This window comes from Haliotis asinina, chromosome 3, assembly GCF_037392515.1.
Source record: "Haliotis asinina isolate JCU_RB_2024 chromosome 3, JCU_Hal_asi_v2, whole genome shotgun sequence".
NCBI lineage: Eukaryota > Metazoa > Mollusca > Gastropoda > Lepetellida > Haliotidae > Haliotis > Haliotis asinina.
In genome coordinates, this window is record NC_090282.1 from 62202313 (window position 1) to 62225188 (window position 22876).

At 39.4% G+C, this 22876-nt stretch overlaps 1 protein-coding gene across 3 annotated transcripts in view; it reads left to right on the forward strand.

Moving 5' to 3' along the window:
- LOC137278287 (growth hormone secretagogue receptor type 1-like) overlaps positions 1 to 21600 on the forward strand; it is a 69612-nt gene extending 48012 nt beyond the window's left edge. For 2 of the 3 annotated variants that reach the window (XM_067810532.1, XM_067810533.1), the window contains exons 3-4: positions 13397 to 13494; positions 19559 to 21600. In XM_067810532.1, the coding sequence (XP_067666633.1) occupies positions 19559 to 20749 (1191 nt within the window). In that variant the 5' untranslated portion in view covers positions 13397 to 13494 and the 3' untranslated portion in view covers positions 20750 to 21600. Of the gene's footprint in view, positions 1 to 333; positions 889 to 13396; positions 13495 to 19558 lie in introns of those variants that run through there. The other variant, XM_067810534.1, reaches the window with a different exon arrangement.
- Positions 21601 to 22876: the final 1276 nt, after the last annotated feature.

Below are 22876 nucleotides of genomic sequence, written 5' to 3' on the forward strand. Positions count from 1 at the left end.
AATTGTTAAGAAACAGGTTCTTCCCTTTTTTCAAAAGGCTGATTGTACCTAATTATCAAGAAACAGGTTGTTACCCATTAACAAGACATGGGTTGTTCCGCTTTATTAAAAGACACGATGTTTGCCATTATCAAAGGACACGTTGTTATCATCGTACTAAACACCAACTGACTAGGCTGATACGCACGTCTAGATAACAAATGTGCAAATACAGAATATGGTTTCAGTTAGGCAGCACAAATAGACCGCTGGTACCTACATGTACGTAATCTACTCGAAGCAGGCGGTCGCGAATACAGCTCATGCTTGGAGTGTGTTAGGCAGACGAAGCAGTGAGAAGTTACTGTTCTTCTAAGTAGTCAGGTAATGCAGGCGTGGGGCTGAAGCACTCCCGACCGAGTTTCCAGGGATTTCGTATCCTGGATACTTAAGGAGTCCTAGGAACTCGTGGAGCTGCGCAGGTTTCAGACATTAGAATAACACGCATGTTGCTATTATGACGACATTGACTGGTGTTAGCATGAGTATGTATTGATTGTGCATCATTACCGTGTGGACAATGTGTCAGATCGTTACCCATGGACTTTAAATACAGATACGTTGGACGATTATGTGTCTTGACGCTGTTCAGTCTGCGAAAGCGTGGATATTCTTCTTTTCTAAAATGTACGTTTGTCCAGCTATAACTCTACACAGTCGTTTTCTTTGTGATAATGTTTCCCGTCCGTAACCCGGCAGCTGTACAAATTATTGTACGGTATTAACCGTACAATAATTTTCTCTGTTCGGCTTCTCCGTATCTCAATATCAGTTCCTCTGTAACTCCTACACACCAAGTCGGTAGCTTAGAAGAAGGAACCTCGTCCTAATCATGTGACTTCACAGAAGGTACGTTAATTTGAATCTCTTTGATTATCCTCCGATATCATGGTCGGCAGGACTTGAAGGCAAAAGATAAATCCATAGATATTCTTGCATAGAACAATTACGCTGATCCTCTCTGATCATGAATACCACTTCATAAAACATGTATATCATCAACAAACGAATCGGTGAACTGCAAATATTATAGTGACAAAACTCCTAAACATATCTAGCGTTTACCAAAGTCCCCGCTGTACTACAGTCGGGATCAACGTCGAGATACCTTTGATGGAAATTGCCCTGTATACTTCTTATGGTGTCGGATATACTATTACTTCAGGTACGTCTCTGTTCATAGTAGACATAGGATGTCATTACTTGCAGTATATCCGTTAAGCGAAACTAAGTGGGGTTACTGATGTTTTTGACATACATAACGTTTTGTATATCTACATTAATATCACAGTGCTAATCATAAGTAACAGTGAATTTACAACAGTGAAAATCGTTTATGTTTCCGTAAAACATGAACAGTTGAGTAAAATGCGTTCATCGTGTATTGTAATGCCTGTGCCTTATGTTCAGACACGTGAAGATCCAAGTCAGAATTGATCTTCAGTTAACCCATGCTTGTAACAAGCGACTAACGGGATCGGGTGGTCATGCTAGACGTAGACTGATGCTCATATGCATGATCACTGGATTGTCTAGTCCAGACTCGGTTATTTACACACCGCCGCCATACAACTGTAATTCTGTTGATTTCGGTGTTAAACTAAACTCTCTCTCTCCCTTGCTATCATGCTCAGCCACATTTACGTCGGTCATTTTACCCTGTGATCTCGCTTGTCCAGTGACAGGACACCTAGAGTTCCTACATGTTGCTATTGCTTTTCCCCTGTTCATGTATATAAGTCTGTTCTGTGCTGTATTACTCCACTCTTGCTTGACAATGGTATACGGATCCGTACCGAAACGTCGCATCATATGTAATAAAGAAGTTGTTATCCATAAAGAATCTTACCCTCTCAAATGATACTTGCACTGAAAATGTTGCACTGAAACATAAGCAGTGCTGAAAAGCCAGTAATCTGAACTCACTAGGAAATATAAACATAGACTATGTGTTTACAGAAAGTACATCACATGCTTTTTGCCCAAAGCTTAACATTTACTTGACGTGTAATTCTCTATCGTATTACTGTAGAACTCAATATAAATATGTGTATTGCATTATGTCACTGTTTCTTGTCATCCAACCCACACACTGAAACTAAAATGCCAAAAATGCTCGTAGAAATAAAAACAACTCTCATGTTTATAAGAAAGATAAAAGGGGGAATTTTTCATAAATTATTTTTCTTTGCAAAGAAGCACACTAGCATGTCACCCATTTGATACACTGTTATCTGCAGTCATTATCGTATGATCGAAGCTGCAACTAATTAATACCAGTCCTTTTCTCTGTATGTGCAAAACAGTTTTTAGAAAAAGAAGTTGTATGTCACGTTTATTGATGGTTTTAGTCCTTCGGTGGATCTGGATTCCAAACTACATGTTTATGAATAATGATACACATATCTCTTACTGTTAAGGTCGTTTAGGGCAGCATGCTCGTGTAAGACGGCGAATGCAACTCCCAAGTGAGCTGTGCTGAAATAGGTGATACAATCTGGGTGGTTTAGAACAACTAACTATTTGTCATCACACCAAGCTGGTAGTTTGTCTTCGCCGAATGAATGTATATTGCTTTGGTCATTTGAACCTAGATGCTAATCGATACGATGGTTGGTCTCTATAATATTTCTAATGGACTTCCGGGTTGACAAGGTGCGATCATCTACCAAGAAATGTCTTGAGTGGCAAACATTCGAATACCTTGTGTTATGAACTCGCGTTAAACTTAAAGCATCAAAATATATTCTACCTTCAATATTTGCGTGCCGTTTTAACTCTTCAAACCTCGCAGTATGGTACATTCTTAGATGTCATAATGCTACTTGACATAAAACTAGTTTTCTTTACCTCCAAAGAACATAACAATGGCTTATAAAAATATACTTAAGTAAATCAATATCGCGATCTGAAGAAAAAATCCTGATCGAAATGATCCAAAAAATATAAGATCAGTTCTGACACTTTCAGCGATCATTCAAGCATCAGAAGAAAGGATATGAATGTTCGATGTTTCTGCTTCGTGCACGATGATTTCACTGGAATGTTGGTTGTCAGGAAGCAAAGCTTCGCCTTCAAGTTCGATTCCAGATGCTTGTACATAGAACTTGTAGAAAGAAAAGCCAATCGTTAGATTACGTTCCTCATCACCAGGTTCATTTCCTCAGGTATATAAATTTACTGGCTGATTTTGAATCACAGCATACATATCCTACATGTAATACAGTCTGGTTCATCGATCAGTGTTTCAAGCAGTATATCCGTATATTATTTGTTCTGTTAATGTTTGGTAGGAATTTACGTCAGCCAACTTCTGGGTAGTGATTCCAAGTGATTCCTCATACACGTGTGTAAATGAATCTTCTGTTCTTTCAGAAGGAAGATGAAGATAAGACTAGGATAACAGCACATTTCCATTACCAGTTTCTGGTTTTAGTTTGTAGTTGACATTCCTGCCTGACACAGAACCCCGTAAAATGTTATGAAATTCAACATTTGTTATCACTTGGAGAACATTAAAGTACAGATTCTTGTCCTTTTTTGGGGTCAGTTCCATCCGGGTTTCGAACATACACTCTCGACGTCAGGCACCTAATCACCAGCAAAGTCAATTAGAACATGTTACATCTGACCACTTTCTAAATGACATTGTTAAGTCATTATAAAATGCAGTACAATATGGATCAACATGCCAGCAAGGTCTGGGTTAAGGGAACGCGTCGTTCGAGCATGGAGTTTCGTATGAATGGTTTTGTTAAATCTTTAAAATTTTAGAGAAAAGGATTACTTCAATCGCACTTCGTATTACAACTTAGAGCAACATTTTTTATTCATAATAACCCTGTTTCATCAGTATTGCCTTGGAATTGTGAGTTGCCATCCAGTCCAAACATTGTTATGTATGTTGACCATCTTCTGTCGTAATGAACATTTCTGCCAAAAAGCCAAATGCACTGACAGTCCACAGTCAGTGAGTTCTGTAATCAGGTTATTAGCATTAAATTTGTGTCACATTTTAAAACAGCAAAACCTCCCGTGCATTCATTGTATTGGACTAACCATGCTTTGACAACGTGAAGCAGGACCTTCTGTTATATCCAACGCGATTCATATCGACATTCATGTTGTAATAAAACTGATTGTTTTTATTTGTAGATGCTCCTGCAGTAAAATACTGAGATGCTTTTTCCGAAGATTCAATTGCAAATAGAGCAGTTTAACCTCTGACTCAAGAGTCACTGGTTGTCAAATATAATTATCGCTAATCGACAGTAAAACGGATTTACCATGACAAATGGACAACGTTTGTATGCGAATCCTCCTAACAATGCAAGATGCATTATGCTACAGTAAAAAAGACCTGTTTGCTAGCTGTTCAATGAGCATTACATACAGATCAGACTTTACGCTTCTTCCGTTGCCTTGGAGATTATTTGTATTGATTTACATAACCTTGCTTAATTTTCATTAAAACGCGAGGCAAGTAATTCATGTGTGGCTTGAATGGACATTTCTTTGTCTGTTCAAATTATGCTTCTTGTTACCCGTCTTTATACGGCATTGTGAATGGCGCGATCGACTGACAACCGAACAAAGGTCTATGGGTGATTACATGAGGTGAATCCTTTCTGAGGTAATTACACACCTCGCATGGTCGCAAATGGCGCCCAAGATCCTTGAGTATTATACCTCATTTACATTCCCGTAAGATGACATTCCAAGACACTTTCAAGAAGCGTTTTTTTTACTTTGTGTGTTTCTTTGCAAGTTAATTATGGACATAAATACAACAACGATTATCATTGCTTGTGCAGATGTCATAACCAATTTGATTACTTGTATTCCTCCTGTGCACTTATATACAAGGGTGTTGGAAAAGAGGGATACATCTCGTAGGTAATATGTACAGTATTAACCCTTGGTGGACCTTTTTGTACTGTAAATACCCTTTCATCGTGATGCTTGATGTATAATTGAGAAACTCTAGACAGTTGATTACAAATCTTAATGAAAATAACACGCATGCCTGCTCCCATTTTACGTCATTTCTGGAATGACGAATCTGTAGTAATCTCCTTTTTCCTTCCTTTTTCGAAATACTGATTCTTTTTATCGATGGTTGTGGAACGAAGAGACTGACATTGAGCTAAGACCAAACAGTGTATTGATTAGTCCAGAAACAGAATGTCGTTTGCATGGCTGTGATGGCTTCTTGGCACCAAACGGCCATTACATACGATTCTTGAAGCAGTGATTTACAGATGGGCGTTAGGTTGAACGTCAATTGCTGAGAATCAGATCATACCAGGTGATAGATAATGTCAAATGCAGAGACAGGATTCCATCCTAAGTCAAGGTTATGGTAAGTTAATTTTTGTAGTGAAGATAGAATTTACTTGTCGATTAGGACGATTTAGACACTATACTGCTCCTAATTTCGTTTTCTTAAAAAGACGGATATCTGTTTCTGATAACAAATTGAAACATTTTATCAGAAAACAGATAGTTTCTGGGTTCTTTGTTCAAAGAATGCTGAAGCACCAGGACAACTTATGATTACAATATAATCTGGTGAATGTCTTCGATTTTATTTCCAAAGCCTATTGTTATGATCTATAGATATCGTAATGTGTTTTTATGGCCACTTCAAACATTTTCAGTGAGTGTATTCTGTCAAGTAAAATAAATGAAAGTGGATTTTCCCACCAACTGCTGACACTGTCCAGTGAACAAATTGAATGGATGCAATCATGAATGATATGAAAGATTTCAAACGTCATCATAAAATATGCTTTTGTTTAGGGTAAAACTACTTTTGGGAGGCATATATTTTTCACGGAGATCATACAAATGCATAAATCAATCACCGTTTTTTGTAATTTCATGTGAAATAAATATTACGACTACACACAAAATATCTCTGTAAAGTTCCTGGCAAGTGTTTCTCTGGTTTATTTTAAATAAGTTGAACTTGTCAACATTATCTTCTGTGTCCTTGGCAAAATTATATATATGTCAGCCTCTCAGGAATCTCTCAGGGTGCCTGGCCTTGACATTTAAACGAGAAGATGTTTTATTTATCAGATGTATACATGCTACATAAAATCAATTACAAAGTCTACCAGTGCGTGAAAATAGTCTCTGTGTCTGTGTACGCCATCAACTGATATGTCATTGACTATTCAAGTATAGACTTCCCACGTAATAATATTAGAAGATATATGAGAAAGGTCATTCATTTATTTCTTACTCTCAGTGTTTCTTGATAGATATCCGGCTGTTAGAACATGTACGACCATATTTATGAATGAATGATTAATGTGGTGAGTAAATGTATTTGAAGTGTATTTTCCCTACATTTCAAATGCACGTGTCATGACAACATCAAATTTGTTAATTTTAATTGCCATTTTTCAGATAAAGTTTATGTCAGCAAACTTTTTAAAGTGTGCATTACATCAGCGTTATACCGACAAATGAACAAACAGTGGTAATTTCTGTAATAACCTCAAGTTTAAGTCAAATGAGACATTCTGTGCTAGCCAAAGTCGTAAACATGCCATTACGGGTCAGACATACAGACTTCATCCCGCACTGGCAATCACGCAAGGAGAATCTTGCCCGTCTCTTTGATGTTTGGTCGTTATTCGATTGGACAACTTAATTTTTCATCTAATCCGCAAATGGCCTCTGTTATACGAAGTTTAATCGCGGGGGTAATAGGGAGTTTACGTAAAATTGAAACTGCGTGAAATTCCCTCCTAGTTGATACAATTAAACCTCCAATCAGCTGAATAGGTAAAGGGGGTTCTGTCAACAGTCGCTGAGTAATAGGATCACATTAAGAAATCTATAACTTCTTTCAAGGGTGATCATATTTGTAGTTGCCATCTTTGGCTGGTTAAATAGTTCAGAGCTCAGTGCGCGTCGTTTATGGCTATTGGTATTGATTGGCGTGACGATGAAACAATATTTACAGAAAGAGATCAGGCATTCAGAAATTGCAGTCTGCCCACACGCACCTTTCTTTCCTTCTGAAGTAGTTGCTGAACTCGAGGATGAAACAGGAAAGAACACTTTAAGTGTACTGAAAGTGTGCTGAGCGTCGCATGTAGGATGCGGGTAAATTAGGTTTGTTTTAAGTGTGAAAACGATGTTTTTGCTTAGCGTCACTGGATCTTCGATAAACGTTTTAAGTGATGAAGGTGGAGAAGTAGATATGTGATACCCTGAACTTTCTCCTTATTGTTTTGATCAATATATCAATTTTCATCTGCTTAGAAGTCAAGAGGTTCGTGGCGACAACGAATAGTGGATGGCTTATCTATTATGCCTATTTCTTGGAAGTGAAGGGGACGGTTCGGAAGTCTAGTGGTTTAAAGCGAAGCGAAGACCCGGGTTCGATTTCCCACATGGGTGCAATGTGTGAAGCTCATCCGGGTGTACCCCGTCGTGGTATTGCTGTAATATTACTAAAAGCAACGTAAACTCACTCACTCACTCACCCACCCACCCGGGTTAGAGTAGGTGTTCAGTAACCCAAGTTTGTCGTAAATGGCGACTATAGAGATCGTAGGGTCAGGCTCACTTACTTGTTGACTCATATCCCAATCGTTGCTCATGCTGTTGATCACTGGATTTCTGTTCCATGCTCAATTATTTACACAGCTATATCATTGCCGAATGCGGTTTTAGCTAAGAAACCAACCAACCAATATTGTGCACTGCGCAGCAATGTAGAATATGTTCCAAACGTGGAAGTTAACAATATTCACTTGACACATGTCTAAATGATGTCATACCGAGCCATACAGACACCCTGCTGTAAAAAGTGCGAAAACCCTCTTAGAACAAATTGAGCTTACTTATTTTTGGAAAACCGATAAAAGACTAACAAGTACCGTGATGAATTGCACATTTGGATGATGCTGCATCTCTCTGACATACAGAGAACCTCAGCCACTTCTGACATAGGTGACATTTGCTGAGAAAGTACATTTCATCGCTTGCGTATGCAGTTCTGTAATTGTGCAGATTCACTTGCGTACTGAGAACACGCTGCAAACTCTTGTTGTCTATAGATGTAATTAATAACACAATATTATCATGAAACCAACATGAGAAACTTTTAACTTTTCATGTTGAATACATGCTAGGCGCATACATTCGATTGTTCGATTCCAATTGTATCAGGATATTTTTATTAATCACTATCTAAAAGAACCCATGAAGATTCGGGCTGGATATGATCTTCAATAACCCATGCTAGTAGTAAAAGCCGACTGACGGGGTAGGGTAAGAGGCTACTAACGGGATCGGGTGCACGTGGTCAGGCTCGTTGTCTTGGTTGACTCTTGTCATTGTATCACAATTACGTAGATCGATGGACATGCTGTTGATCACTGGATTGTCTGTTCCAGACTTGATCCTTCACAGACAGCCGCCATATAGTTGCAATATTGCCAAGTGCGGCGTAAAACTTAACTTACTCACCCACTCTCTAATAGGATGGATACCATAAAAAAGCGGTGATAAGTATACTACTAGATCACTCACAGTAACTGATGAAACGTGGTCACTAAAATATGTCCCTTTTGGGATTTCGGCGCAGAATGGGTCATGGGTACCAATGCCGATTGTAATAGCCAGTCAAAGATTTAACAGTTACAATGATATTTACGATATGTGCTATCGTACCTTGAGAAATATTTGTCGATAACTCAAACAGCTACCTTTCCCTGAATCGCATGTCTAGAGACAACCGTTACATAACGGAAATGTCTCTCACTGCAGCGTCGACCTCCACTCCCTCACTAACTCTGAGGGTCTTGTCTTGTGGAGCGCAACAGGTCGTTGTGCAGAGCTTGCTACCAAATTTGTAGCAATTTCCTGGTTACATCACTTCTGGCGTTCTATAAGCGTTCTATACCAAGATCAAAGAGGCGTCAAACCAAATGTAATTTTGTTCTCACTCTGAAATATCTTATCTATTATATTCAATCTACTATGTGGCAATATAGCAAATACAGTGTACATTGTGCATACTGTTAATTGTCTCTCTTAAAGCTGTTACACGTTTTCTCTACCATCAACAAATGTACCAAAGATCTGGTACTTGTTTTCCGTTCTACAGAACTTGCCAGGCTCAGCGTGTTAGGACACATTATCAATCTAGCAGGTATTTCAACGTTATGAACACATTTGTGTTGAGTTACAATAATAATGAAGATGCATTATGAATTATGACATCGTTGTGCCAAACTCTACCAGCGTGCTGCGATTCTCCCATTTGGGCCACAGACAGATTCCCCCGAAATGCAGTCAGTAGGCTACAACAACGGCATGTGGAGAGAAGTACCGTTGATGCCAAAGCTTCCAGCGCCTCAATAGCGCAACTCGGCCCTCAAGTGGGCCACCCGTTCCCCGTTGTGTTATGATTGATTGGATAGCCGCGGAGAATGGCACAGGTAGTGTAAACTTTGCTGGCCAGTCATAATAGCTTCGTGGTGTTAGTTTACAAGACCATGATGAGCCGACACAAGATCACCATCTGGCCACATCAGGCCTTGGTGCCAGAAATACTTCGGTTGATACAGAAATACAACAGATAGCATGACGACAATGTTATTCTGTCCTGTGAAGAAGCAACTGAGTTTGTTATCACTGTCTGATAAATCCCTACCCTGGTTACCAAGTTATTGTCTGTTGGCATAGTGCAGTGGTTACGGCTTTGTTTCGTGACACCGAGGTCCAGGTTCGACTGATCACTTGAGTGTTTAGTGTAAAATTCAATATACGTACCACAGCGTGCAGTTGTTGTTCCATTAGGCATTGTTAGTTAAGAAGCAGCAATAACAGGTCCGTTAGTAATGCTCCATCAAACTATTACCCGCACTCAACGTTGCTTAACTGTCTGTCCACAAGACCACATACCATAATTACTGATTCGTCTCGGTGTTGAACACCCGTCGGGCATTTTGTAATAGAAATGTTAAATGTTTAGGAATAATTGGGGCTAGTCCGGATAATTACCCATTTTAGTTAGTTATCAAATTAATGTCGTTGCACATTGTGTTGTTTCTCAATTTCCCGGAAAGGTTACTTCAGCAATGACGATACTCTGCCGTTTTTACTTCCTGAAATGGTAGAATTTCGTGCATGATTTGTGGGTTGAGATTTGTAAGATAGAATTAGCTAGCATTGAAATGATCTGCCTTTCTCTCACATTAGCTTGTGGCGGTTTACAAATGTCTCAGTTAAGATCGCATGCTCATCATTATAATGTAACTGAGACTTTTCGGATGCTCACTGAATGATAATAAAGAAAATCATTTGCTTATTTTAATATGCTATCTCTGTTGACAATTTAATTCGATTTTTAAAGAAAATTAGAATTTAACACACACACATACACATCCACATACATTCACACTAGCATATGCGTTCTTACTCGCATATACACACACACTCTCATACTTCATCTTATAGGGAACAGTTAGTCTATATTTGCTGTTAAGCAGTTATGAAACATTATCTTAAACTGATTCGAGCACCAGCAAATTGACGATGCGGTGACATGCGAAGTAATCGTTGTGTAGGCTTGTAATGTAACGTAATGGACGCACAACATGAAACAATTTAGAGATTCGATTGTTCTTTGTTTGAAGGAACAAAACGAGTAGAAAAACCCATTTGCATCTGTTTGTATTGTACATGGCAATGTAAGAGTATTTTCATAACGAGCTACATTTGGCTCTGTTTCACTGTTATACACTGCTATGGGTTTGTAGGTCTTCACTTCACTTGAAGACGTTCAAGTTTGTAGTGAGAGCTAAATATGGACTAGTGTGTCATTATTGAGAGTATATTTGTTCAACAGATTCCTTAACAGTACATACAAACGTACCATTGTTAAAGGCAGGTCAGAGTCCTCTTTGCAAAAAAAGTACAAAACAAAAGAAACAAAACAACAAAGAAAAACAAACTACTACATCGGCATCTGGAGTCTTCAGTTATCTCGTGAGTTGTTCCGATATATTAGAGTGATTTATCTTTTGTTCGCACTCCGTATATGGGAGGAGCTTTATCTCTGAGGTATAACGTTCAAGTCAGTCACTTACAACCCGCACTCCGTATATGGGAGATGCACTCCGTTATATGGGAGATGCTTTATCTTTGGGGTATACCGTTCAAGTCATTAGTTACAACCCGCACTCCGTATATGGGAGATGCTTTATCTTTGGGGTATACCGTTCAAGTCATTAGTTACAACCCGCACTCCGTATATGAGAGATGCTTTATCTTTGGGGTATAAAGTTCAAGTCAGTCAGTTACAACTCGCACTCCGTATATGGGAGATGCTTTATTTCTGGGGTATACCGTTCAAGTCATTAGTTACAACCCGCACTCCGTATATGAGAGATGCTTTATCTTTGGGGTATAAAGTTCAAGTCAGTCAGTTACAACTCGCACTCCGTATATGGGAGATGCTTTATTTCTGGGGTATAACGTTCAAGTCAGTCAGTTACAGCTCGCACTCCGTATATGGGAGATGCTTTATTTCTGGGATATAACGCTCAAGTCAGTCAGTTACAACTCGCACTCCGTATATGGGAGATGCTTTATCTCTGGGGTATAACGTTTAAGTCAGCCAGTTACAACTCCTCGTGTGTTGGCGTCTCACTGCACAGCTCAGCTCTAACGAAGTAAATCGCAAATTATGACGTTGTGAAACTCTGCCACAGAATGCCCAACGGCATACTGGAACTATAATGCGTAATAAACACCGAAAACACCACTGAAAGATGTCACTTACATGTCCACGTTTTCACGTTAGTTTTAGAAGGTACACGATAGAGGGTTTTTTACATCATTTTCTGATTTCACATTTAAACCTAGGATCATTTTTACATTAGATTTCGCCTTTAAACTCTCTTAAAGTCTTGTTGTCTACATTAGATTTCGCCTTTAAACTCTCTTAAAGTCTTGTTGTCTACATTTGATTTAAACTAAGAGTCTGTGTTACAGCAGAGTTTGTATTTACACTAAAAGGACTGTTTGTGCAACAAGTATACAACGAAAGGTTTTGCAATTTTGCAATCGGATGGTCACGTCACGTCACGTTTGCACAATGTTTGCACGTCATGTAGAAGACCTAGGTTCGCGACCTTACATGAGTACAATGCGTGAAGCCTTTTGCTGGTGCCTCCAGTCGTGCATTTGCTGGAATATTGTTAACAGAGGCGTAAAACCACATCACTCTCTCACATTTTTCAAAGCACCAGTCTCATCAAGGGATTGGAAACCTAAAACGTTTATACGTTGTACCCATGTGAGGAACAGAACCCTGAATTTCGATCATGAAAAAACAACATTAATAACCACGGGGCCACCCTACTCTCTGAAGCATCTAGTTATGTCCATAGCAACAACAGAGTCAATTTTCAGGTCATATAACATCACTACAACGTGCTAAATGAGAATCTAATCACCGACTTATGTTCGATTTGACACTCTACGACAGTATATTAGTCTTCAGACTCGACACGTGACGAGCAATAATGTAACTATTTATCGCCCGAGTGAATAAGAAATACTGATAATAAAGACAATTTCATATTATTGATAGCAGGGAAATTATTTTACAGCCACGTTGTAAATGGAATGGGAGTAATGATTTATGACGTTGTTATATACAATCTGAATGACAGCAACCCATTCTTCTAGTATCAGTATCGGATCACCTGTCATTTTAACGTACACGCCATGAGGTTCGTGTGACAGGTTGATAGTAAAGGTACACTCCCTCTAGTCGAAAGCACCTACACAGCGTTCACCATGACTCATGCTCTTTTCGTCGCGTATGGCGTTACAGGTAGAAATAGTGCGATAATAATAAGACGTAAAAACACGTGATAGGTCGACGCTAACAAGGAAAATGATATGATTTCTCCATCCAGCCGTCTCTTAATTCAAGTCAAAATCCCTCAGCCGCTAACCCTGTCCTTTCCTTCAAGTTTAATTGGCTCATTAAAATCAAGTGGGCATGCTTGGAGCTTCTATACCTATAGAAGGTTGCACACAACAGCCCGTGTTAACGTTCGTGGCTATTCTTGACACTCAAACATAGTCTTTATATCAAGGCTTCGCTGAAGCAGTTTGACAAGCCTTACTGTTACTTCTGCACGGATAAACTCGAATTATATCATGTCGATTCAGTATACAGGTAAGGTACACGGAAGGTCCTCACTGTGACCTCTGATGCTTACTCGTGGAGTTTCTCATTCACGAAGCGATGCCCTATACAGGTTGCAGCACTAGTGTACGCTTGTTTTAATTAGGGAACATCTTTTTCCAGGCATAGAAGACGCTCTGACGATGGAGAAAATGCCAGCTTGTGAGATCCTATAAGATCATCCAAATAGGTGTCTCGCTGGGAAACGGAACACATCCACAGTAAGTGACGTAAACGTATCACAATTCTTGTATATGACGGCATGATTCAATGGTTGTATTGAGTGCTGTGCAGATATTTACTTGTAAAGTCTTGGCAAGTGTCAAATTAGTTGTTTTTGTGAGTATTCATAATGCATAAAAATTATGCTTATATCAAGGACAACAATTGCGTTCATTTTGTTCAAAACGTGTATTTATGACTTAATTGAAACAAATCGACCAGTTTGAATGTGGTATGTTTGTGGTTGAGAAGGTTGATGGGAATAGCACAACCTTTCAGCAAGCGTGTCTGTTGTCACCTCATTCTATCATTAATTCATTAATACGTGCTTATGGTAGTGGGACCGGTACAGTCATGTATACATAAATAATTATGATTATGGAAATGGTTCTGACAATTTATTGTAAAATGTTACAGATATATTTACTATAATATCGTTAGCATATTCATATGTCGTCTATCAAGTATATTTGATAGGCAACATTGACAGATGTGGCACTATATCAGGTTAGGCATACTCTACCTTTTCGCACAGTTAACCGAGTGTCCTTTAGAAGATGCTTGTCCATTCGCCTCCACACCATATCAATGGCTCTTAATGTTCCTGAAACTATGATCGAGAAGCTGAAGGTTCTTTAACGTGTGTGCTGATAGAGCTCTCGAGTATAACAGAGCCGTTCCCCATGTCACAGCCACATGCCACAACGCCAGAGCTATTCACGTGGATCCTTTCCTTATCCATCACTGATGAAGTGAGTGGGTTGGTACTGCGCGTTAAAGATGCTTGCTCTACTGCAGTCGTGCATCTTTCACGGTGCCCCTCGATCCCGGTAGATCATCAACTGTAATCTGTAACCGGGAAAGAAGTACTTTCTCAAGCAAACTGATATAGTACTAAATGTATTGGATCTTGTATATCAGCTTACTTCTCTGCAAGGCGAATAAGCGGGATTCGACATTCGACAGATCAAACCTGTTGTATTGATTATGTTCAAGCGATTTGGCTTACGTTTCCAAATTGGAAGATGCATTGATGAATTAACCAAAGATCCCTAATTTAAAGATCCCTAATGCACTTTTGATGATTTATTCAGTGAGTGAGTGAGTCCTGGTTTACTCAGTTTTAGCAGAAGTACAACATAAATTAGCCTTACACATAGTATCCACTTGGGAAATCGAACCGAGTCTTTAACCACGTGGGTCCACCGCCCAAATATATTTAATGTATGTCCAATTTCATTGTGTCCCTGTCATGATTTGATGATATCGGTATGATTAGTTTCTATCCGTGTTGTTATTATGCTATATATGAATTCAACTTCATAATGTCCATCAGTGAGAAATGCATTCATGTATATTTCAAACAGTCATAAATGAGCTTTGCGCATTTACACGCAATAACAGTTTACTGACTGTTATGAATTACATGTGAATACTAGATATACAGTGTCAGTAACGTGTAGTTTATAATAAGAAAATATATTTTCCACTGACGTTGAACCATCTATACCAGACCCTGTCAATAAGCAATTGTGACGTGCAGAGATAAATAGAATTTGTGTTCCTTAAATAAGCACCCTCATATCAGAGAAGCCATACCACCCTTTAGGGATCACTTTGCGGTCCTTTTACGGTTCAGATCGATAGTTTTTCTTGGCTGTTGATGTCAATTACAGCCCTGGAGTGTCACGATTGCCATTTGCAGTTGGTTCTGTTGGCACGGATATTGACAGCTTACCTAAGATGAATTACGATGTAAGGTTTTACAGATTGCCTGGAACCCATTAAACACTGGAGTAGTTTGCATGATGGGATTCTGTATTCCTTCTTAGTATGTCACCAAAAACACCCGCAGTCTATTGAGGATGAATAATATGGGTTTCAAGAGCAAAGGAAGATCTCTTCAGGTCCAGCAGGAGCATGTTCGTCATGGTCAGAATGCACGTGCCACTGTTATGCGAGACACACATTCAACAGAAGGTTAAGATTTGTTTCATCTAACGCCACAGTCAGCGATAATTTAGATATAGGACGGTGGCTCTTAGATTAGCAAGTCTTCACCGGACAATATAGACCGATAAATATTTATGTGATCCCGCCCCTAATTACTACTGAGTTCACTTAGCTGATTTTTATTTAAGGTTCTTGGATCAATACCACCTGAAATCCCAACCGCTGTAACAGATTTGCATCCTTTACCCCCACGATACGACGAAACATGTCACGTATTTCAGTAAACAAACATCACATTGATGTCCTATATGAGGTTAGGTTTACAGTTTAAAGACGAGTGCGTGAGTCCTTTGTTTAACGTCACTTTAATCATTATTCTGTATATATGGTTGGAGCTATGTGGCGGCGGTCTGTCAATAATAGAGTCTGGACCAGACAATCCAGTGATCAACATCATGAGCATCAATATATGCAATTGGAATACAATAGCATGTGTCCGAAGTGATCTAACGGACAGAGACGTTAGCTAATTTGATTTAGCTGGACTCACTTAATATCTCAGATTTCAAGGGCGCTAGGGTAGACAAGTGGTTTAAACGTTCGCTCGTCATGCCCAGGACCCAGGTTCGATTCCCCATATGGTTGCAGTGTTTAAAGATTTCTGGTCTGCCTCGATATGGTGGTACAGCAATATTTCTAAAAGCAGCGTAAAACCAACTCACTCACAGATTTCATGTCACACACTGAACGCATTTTCAAATATTTTCCAGTTTGCTCTTAAAATAAAACCATTTAACCTCGCGTCTTGGAACTACCATTCCTGAAAGTGAAAAATGAAGCATTTATGCATGTGGCGGCATCCGTTAGGGTTATTAATATATCACTTCACTTTGCATCGAAGATTAAAGTACTGTGGATATCATCATACTTAAGTAAAGAAAGCTTTTTTTTATTTTCTCGTACCTCCACGCATTAATGTCGAGAGTGTATTTCAGTTTTTAGCCACCAGACCCCCCTGCATTTCTCAATCGGTATTCTCGTAGACCAAGAATTTAACTAATGGACTTGGTTCCAAGCCAAAATTATTAGCAACTAAAAGGGGAAATGGGAGAACGGTCATAATTTTTAGATAAACGTGGCTTGTCTTAGTTAATTTTCGTCAGTGCTTCTGAAGACAAACTGAAGATTTAAAGCATAATAATGTTATGTCCTGGTTATTTAAGCCAACGTTTTTGTACTTAAAATTTTTAATTATCTCAACAGCTCGATGGCATTAACCCGTTCTTGGAGCGATGTTTAGTGTTACGCAGAAAACCGATAGTTGTGTTCCTAGCTGTCTCTGCATTATTGGCGTGAAACTGGAAACAAAGAACTACTTCAGTCAGTTTTTGTTATTACGTCATGCCTTGACCAAGTCATGTCATCTGTGAAGAATAGGTCTTCACTAACCCATGCTGGTCGTAAAAAGCGACTAACGGGATCGGGTGGCCAGGCTCGCTGACGTTGTTGACACGTCATCGTATCCCAGTTGCGTAGATCGATGCTTATGCTGTTGATCACAGGGTTATCTGGTCAGGACTGAATTATTTACATGCTGGAATACTACTGATTTCGGCGTAAACCTAACTTACTCAAATGGCATTTCTTTGTATGGCAGCGATAAGTGAATCTCGGACCCATAAATACGAGATATTTTTCTCTCGTTCATGGATGTGTCTAATTAGCAATGGTATTACCTGCAGATGTGGACGTGATGGTTCTATTCTTACCTTCATCCTCAAACACACTCGGTGAACCTTACGTGCAAACAACAGCCTAAAGGCTGCAACAGACGTGCGTCATTCATGAAATTTAAAAAATCGAAACAGTTATTTCTTTTTAATTTAAGATGTCAGTCAACACTCAGCATGTTATGTATCATAGTCATTGAAATTCTTGTTAAGTGCACAACAAGCATGTGTTGCCAACGCTCGATCAGAGGAACTAACAGCAGGTAATATATTTCACTTTTAGTGTAATTCTTGCTGCTATAAGTTTACAAACTGACAGGAACAGATATGTTTATTGTATTCATATTTTATGAGTGAGTGACTCTGGTTTCACGTCACTGTTAACAATCTTCCGGCAATACCACGGCTGAAAACACCAGAAGTGGGCTTCACATGTTGTACCCACATGGGATTAGAACCTGGTATTAAGACATTAAGGGTCTCCGCTCCCAAATGACAAGACAAATGAACACTTTAACAGAAAGATAACCCGCAGTCAGTTCAGCACTTTGTATAAAAAATTAACAACCTCGTAGGTACTCAATATGTGTGTGGTTTGAATTTGGTAGTGTTTCCAGTAATGCGTTGGTTATCTATCAAAAATCCTTGGATATCCTGCATTTCCTGACATTATGTTTTGACGAATGCTTGCCGTTGAGTGCCAACGCTAAGGCCTCCATCTTGCCCATGCCGTTTCCTAGCTAGCGATTGAATATTTAAGAGCAAACGTGTGATGAGATACCATCATGTTCACATTAATCTCACAACAGCCGGTGTTTCCGAGTTTTAATTTCATTTAATAGTCTCTACATAGCCACCGTATCAACTGAAAACTGAATCTTTAGGTATTGTCATACCATGCATGTCAGCTGTGTAAGTAATAACTTGATATCATTGATGAACGAAACGTTTCTCGGCATATATGCCAGGTTTAAGTGAACCAGGCTTTAATAAATAATATTAAATAAATTTATTAAATTGTTAATATATATTGCATATATTTATGCATAAATTTTCATTGCTTTACAATGTCTGGGAAGATTCTAGTTTCCTCTGTTGGAAATGTGATTGAATAATACTGGAAGCGCCCTGAAACCATACTCACAAGATTAAATTACCAGATGGATCAATTGTGTCTTTAAAACCAAACATTTAATTGGGAATCTTACGCTAATCCCGATATATACTACTCCTTTCCAATTTTGAAAGGCTTAACTGTATGCAGTTGATCTACTTGGGTCCCTACTTCCTCAATGGGATGTTCGATATTTGATATCATGCCACGTAGCTTTGCTCCCCGAAGTAAACCAGGGCAGATCTTATCTGCAGCACCGTGCCCATGCTCGAAATATGTGACAATTTTAACCCATCCCTCTTTTCCCGAAAAAAGATGGCTCCAGGCCTCCGTATCTACTGGCTTGTCGTACCTTGGTAATCCCAGCTACAGGGCATAAGGGCGACCTCAGTAGTATGACGTGAATCAACGACTGTTAGGAATCAACGTCCAAGCAGCGAAGTAGAAAAACTGTCGTTAAGATGAGAGAGTACGTTTAAACATGCCAGAAACGACATCCCTTGGGATTGACATTGACTAACGCCGACTGAGGTACGCCCAAAGAACGAACAAATAGATAAACAGATAATTGAATATTGATATGAGTGAACGGTTTTGGTTTACATAACAAATAGATTAAAAACGAATGTATGCAGGGGACCTGCTTCTTCGCTGCGAGCGAATTTGAGTCCTCATTATATAAATGCTATAGATTTAGATCAGAAGTTAACAGACAGACAGTTAGACATGAAGCAAAACAATCTTCAAAGCGAACATAATGTGATGGTGTAATAAACAGTATATTTGCACTGGATAGATGATATGGATTGCAGTTCACCGCGAAGCCTTGTTAAATGGGATAGATCTAGTTTTGATCAAATGGGTGAGACCTTTAGGGCTAGTGTCAGTTCTGACAGTATTCTAGTTATCATAATCCCAGATTATTTGTAGGCACGGAACCAGTAGGTTTCACAAGATTCAAGATCTACGATGTGCTATTTCATAAGGCTGATACATAACACGTACTTGTATACTCAACAGCAAAAGAAACGCAACTCTGTTTTTTGTGACGTTCATAAATGGGAACGTATACTTTTATGAGATTTCATTTTTTCGAAACCTGCGTATCTTTTGCTGTTCAGTATACATCTGATGTTGGTACTGAAATACTGTTCTAAGATGCGTTAAGCCATGCCATTTTCCTGGCTGTTCATATCAGCCACATAATTGGAGAACATTTTAGGAGGTTTAAGTATATATAATGATATCTGCAACTTCTTCTTGCAGATGAACACGACCGTGGACAGCGTGGTCACGACCAGCGTGTACAACAACATGACGCTCAATGAGACTCGGCTAAGTGACCTCGGGCTGACCAGTGACCTTGATTTCGACGAGAGGTTTTCTCCAGAGAAGGTGTGGGTGGACCGATATGTAACGCCCGTTATATATGCAATAGGCTTTCCGGGAAACATGCTTTCATTCATCGTTTGGATCCAGAAGAGAATGCGTCATTCGTCGGGGTGCTATTTGGCGGCTCTTGCACTGGATGATCTTATTTTTTTGTGTCTTCATGTCATGTTCGAGTTGCATACAGTATGGCGGGTACATGCTCTGGATTTTCCAGGTGTCTGTGAGATCTACCCAATCTTTTATATCGCATGTCAGTACCTCTCCCCACTGCTGGTGCTTGGATTTACAGTGGAGAGGTACATATCCATTTGTCATCCATTCAAAAGGGAAAAGTTCTGCACTACGAAAAGAGCCAAAATTGTGATAGCTTGTTTAACTATATTATCACTGTCTATGAGTGGTATTCAAGGTTACATCTACTCCTACGACGGCAATGCGACCGACTGCGGCCCAAGAGATGAACTTGTAAAAGCGCAACCTATCAACTTTCTCATTGTTTGGAACATGAGTATTGAGATGTTTGTCTTCCTTCTTGTGCCTCTGAGTGTTCTGTTTCTGAACATACTAGTGATTCGGGAACTCAAAAGATTGTCCAGAGTGGAAACTCAGCAACTTCACGGACGCGGTCAGAAGACATCTGCAACAACGGTGATGCTGTTGGCTGTGTCTTTCTATCAGATTATCACCACCCTCCCTGTCACAATCGTCTACGCTTTGTATTTCGAGTTCCCAATCGGGAGCTCCGATATCCCAGTTTCCCAGGTGCTAGAGGATCCTCAATGGAATCGCTTTTTCACATACTATTTGATTCAAACTATCATTAAGGAATACGGCACTACCCACTATGCATTTAATATATTCATATACATGATAACTGGGAAGATGTTTAGAAAGGAAGTCACCAAGTTGCTGTGTATGTCTAAATTGTGTGCGTTTCAGTTCAAAGTACCCGTTACGGAATATTCAAGCCTTCGCAGCACTGCTCGGACGTCGCTAAGACTTCCCAATCTTTGGGTGTCTGTGAACGGACACGTGGAGAAGGAAAAGGACGAAACCAAAGTGTGACTAAGGAATTGAAACTTACGGTGAAGAAGTCGATTTTGAATCGCCAGCTTCAGCATCCCTATGAATCAAAGGAGATGCAGTTTACACCGCTTGTTAAAGTTGGTGATGTCAAGTGACCGAGAACGCAGACTGGTGTCTGGTGTCTCTCTGAGTGCGAAAGAGGATTACAATAAGTGCAGTCTCAAGAGTTCAAACACTGACCGACAGCAGAGGCCGGGGCAAGGTTACCGTGTCACGGGCTTGATGCATTACACCGAGTTCTCTCATCATAGATTTACCATCAGTAACGGTCCGACTGGAGGGCAAAGTGTTATTTTGACTGTAAATAAGTCCGTATATGTGCTCTAACACTGAAAAACACATTAAGTATTGTGTAAGCATATTTGTTGAAAATGACAATATGTTGGTTGTGTTTCTGTTTAAATCCACTGAAAAGACAAACGTGTATTCTTACTGGCCTTACACCACACGCATCATGAACAAGAAGGGATTTTGAATTGTTTCATTCGTTTCGTAATTGTTAAAAACTAACATAAAGTGCCCGATATGCTACTGCATCTGTTTAGGTACGTACAAGGACGCATGAAATATATACCTACACAAATGTGATCTAATCATTGCTTGTTTGTAGACATTATTAACAGTTATTGGAGTTTTTATTTTCAAACATCTATGTCCATGATTCAATTGTAAAATTGTATTGCTATGAATGTGCTGTTTTATGTAATATACGCTACACGTGCGACAAATTCCTCGTGGGGAGAATGTGATATGATTATGCTCTGTGATTTTTGTACTTAGAACTCGTTTTCACTGTGCATGTTCTTTCTAAGTAAACAATATTAATGTTATAATATCATTGTTTTACCTGACACCATTGGGCATATTTGAAGATTGCTTGGTATTACGAATTAGTATTGAATTCGTCAATACTAACAAAGGATTGAAAACGCTGATTTTTATCCCTGATGTTGTTTATATTTCAAGGTCGTTGACAGAAAGTTGTGTGACGAGATGTCAGGGCTTCTCAATCTGTAGTCCGTAGTCTAAGGAAACCGTTGTACCATGATGCTTCAACACATATAAGTTGAAACGGTTCTGATCCGAATTTAACATAGTGGAAATATATACAGAGGGATCTTAGTTCAAAATGATGTGAAGGTTTGGAAAGTATGTCCACTGAGACGTGCCTGTGACTCACAAATACCCATGTTTATTTCCATGTAAAGAGCAACGTAACATTTGGTCTTTTGTTTTCTGAGCATACTGTCATAACAAATTGTACTTATGCCATTTGTCTCATGAGTCTTTTGACAAATCTTCACAACTGACGTCGTCCAAATAGACTGAGCTGTATTTTAACGTGTCCGCATCGTCTCATGATAGTGAGTGCGTGAGTCTAGTGTTACGCCGCTTTTAGCAATGATCCAGCATTATCATGACGTGGACACCAGGAATGGGCTTCAAACATTGTGCCCAAGTGGCGAATCGAACCCGGGTCTTCGGCTTGGGAAGCGAACGCATTATCCGATATCGTTGCTTCATGTGAAACTGCCAGTTCGTTGTCAGATTTAAACACCAAAGATTTTGATACTTGCAGTATACATTTGACCAAGCCATCTGTAGGCACCAGAGTGACCAGATATTTGTTGTTGGTGATAGTGTCGAAATATGACAGCAACCACATTGGGTTTAAGTGTTGGTGCCCATCCAACAGTCATCCATGCCGATATGATATTCTCCTTCCTTCCTGAGTTCAGGGAAGAAGATCTAAGATGACCCAATTTCAGGGAGATCTTCAATAGCTACCTCTAAATCTAAGCCTTTGCTTTAAAGTTTGTATTTGTCTATGATTCATCAACGATACACATCACATAGTCAATGAAGTAGGCATCAATGACAATATTTTCAAAACTGAACTGAAGGTATGCTGGTTCACCATCTCTCGTGGGAATTTAATTCATTTGAAAGTACCAAGCTGTTTTTTTCCAGACTTGCTACGATGGTTGTTCGAGTGAGTTCACCACTATCGGCCAGAAACCGGACAAGAGTCTCCATGGATGCAGTGACCGGCGACTGTCCCTGTTTTTCTGGAATTTGAAAAGAGTCATACTGGTAGACTTCAAA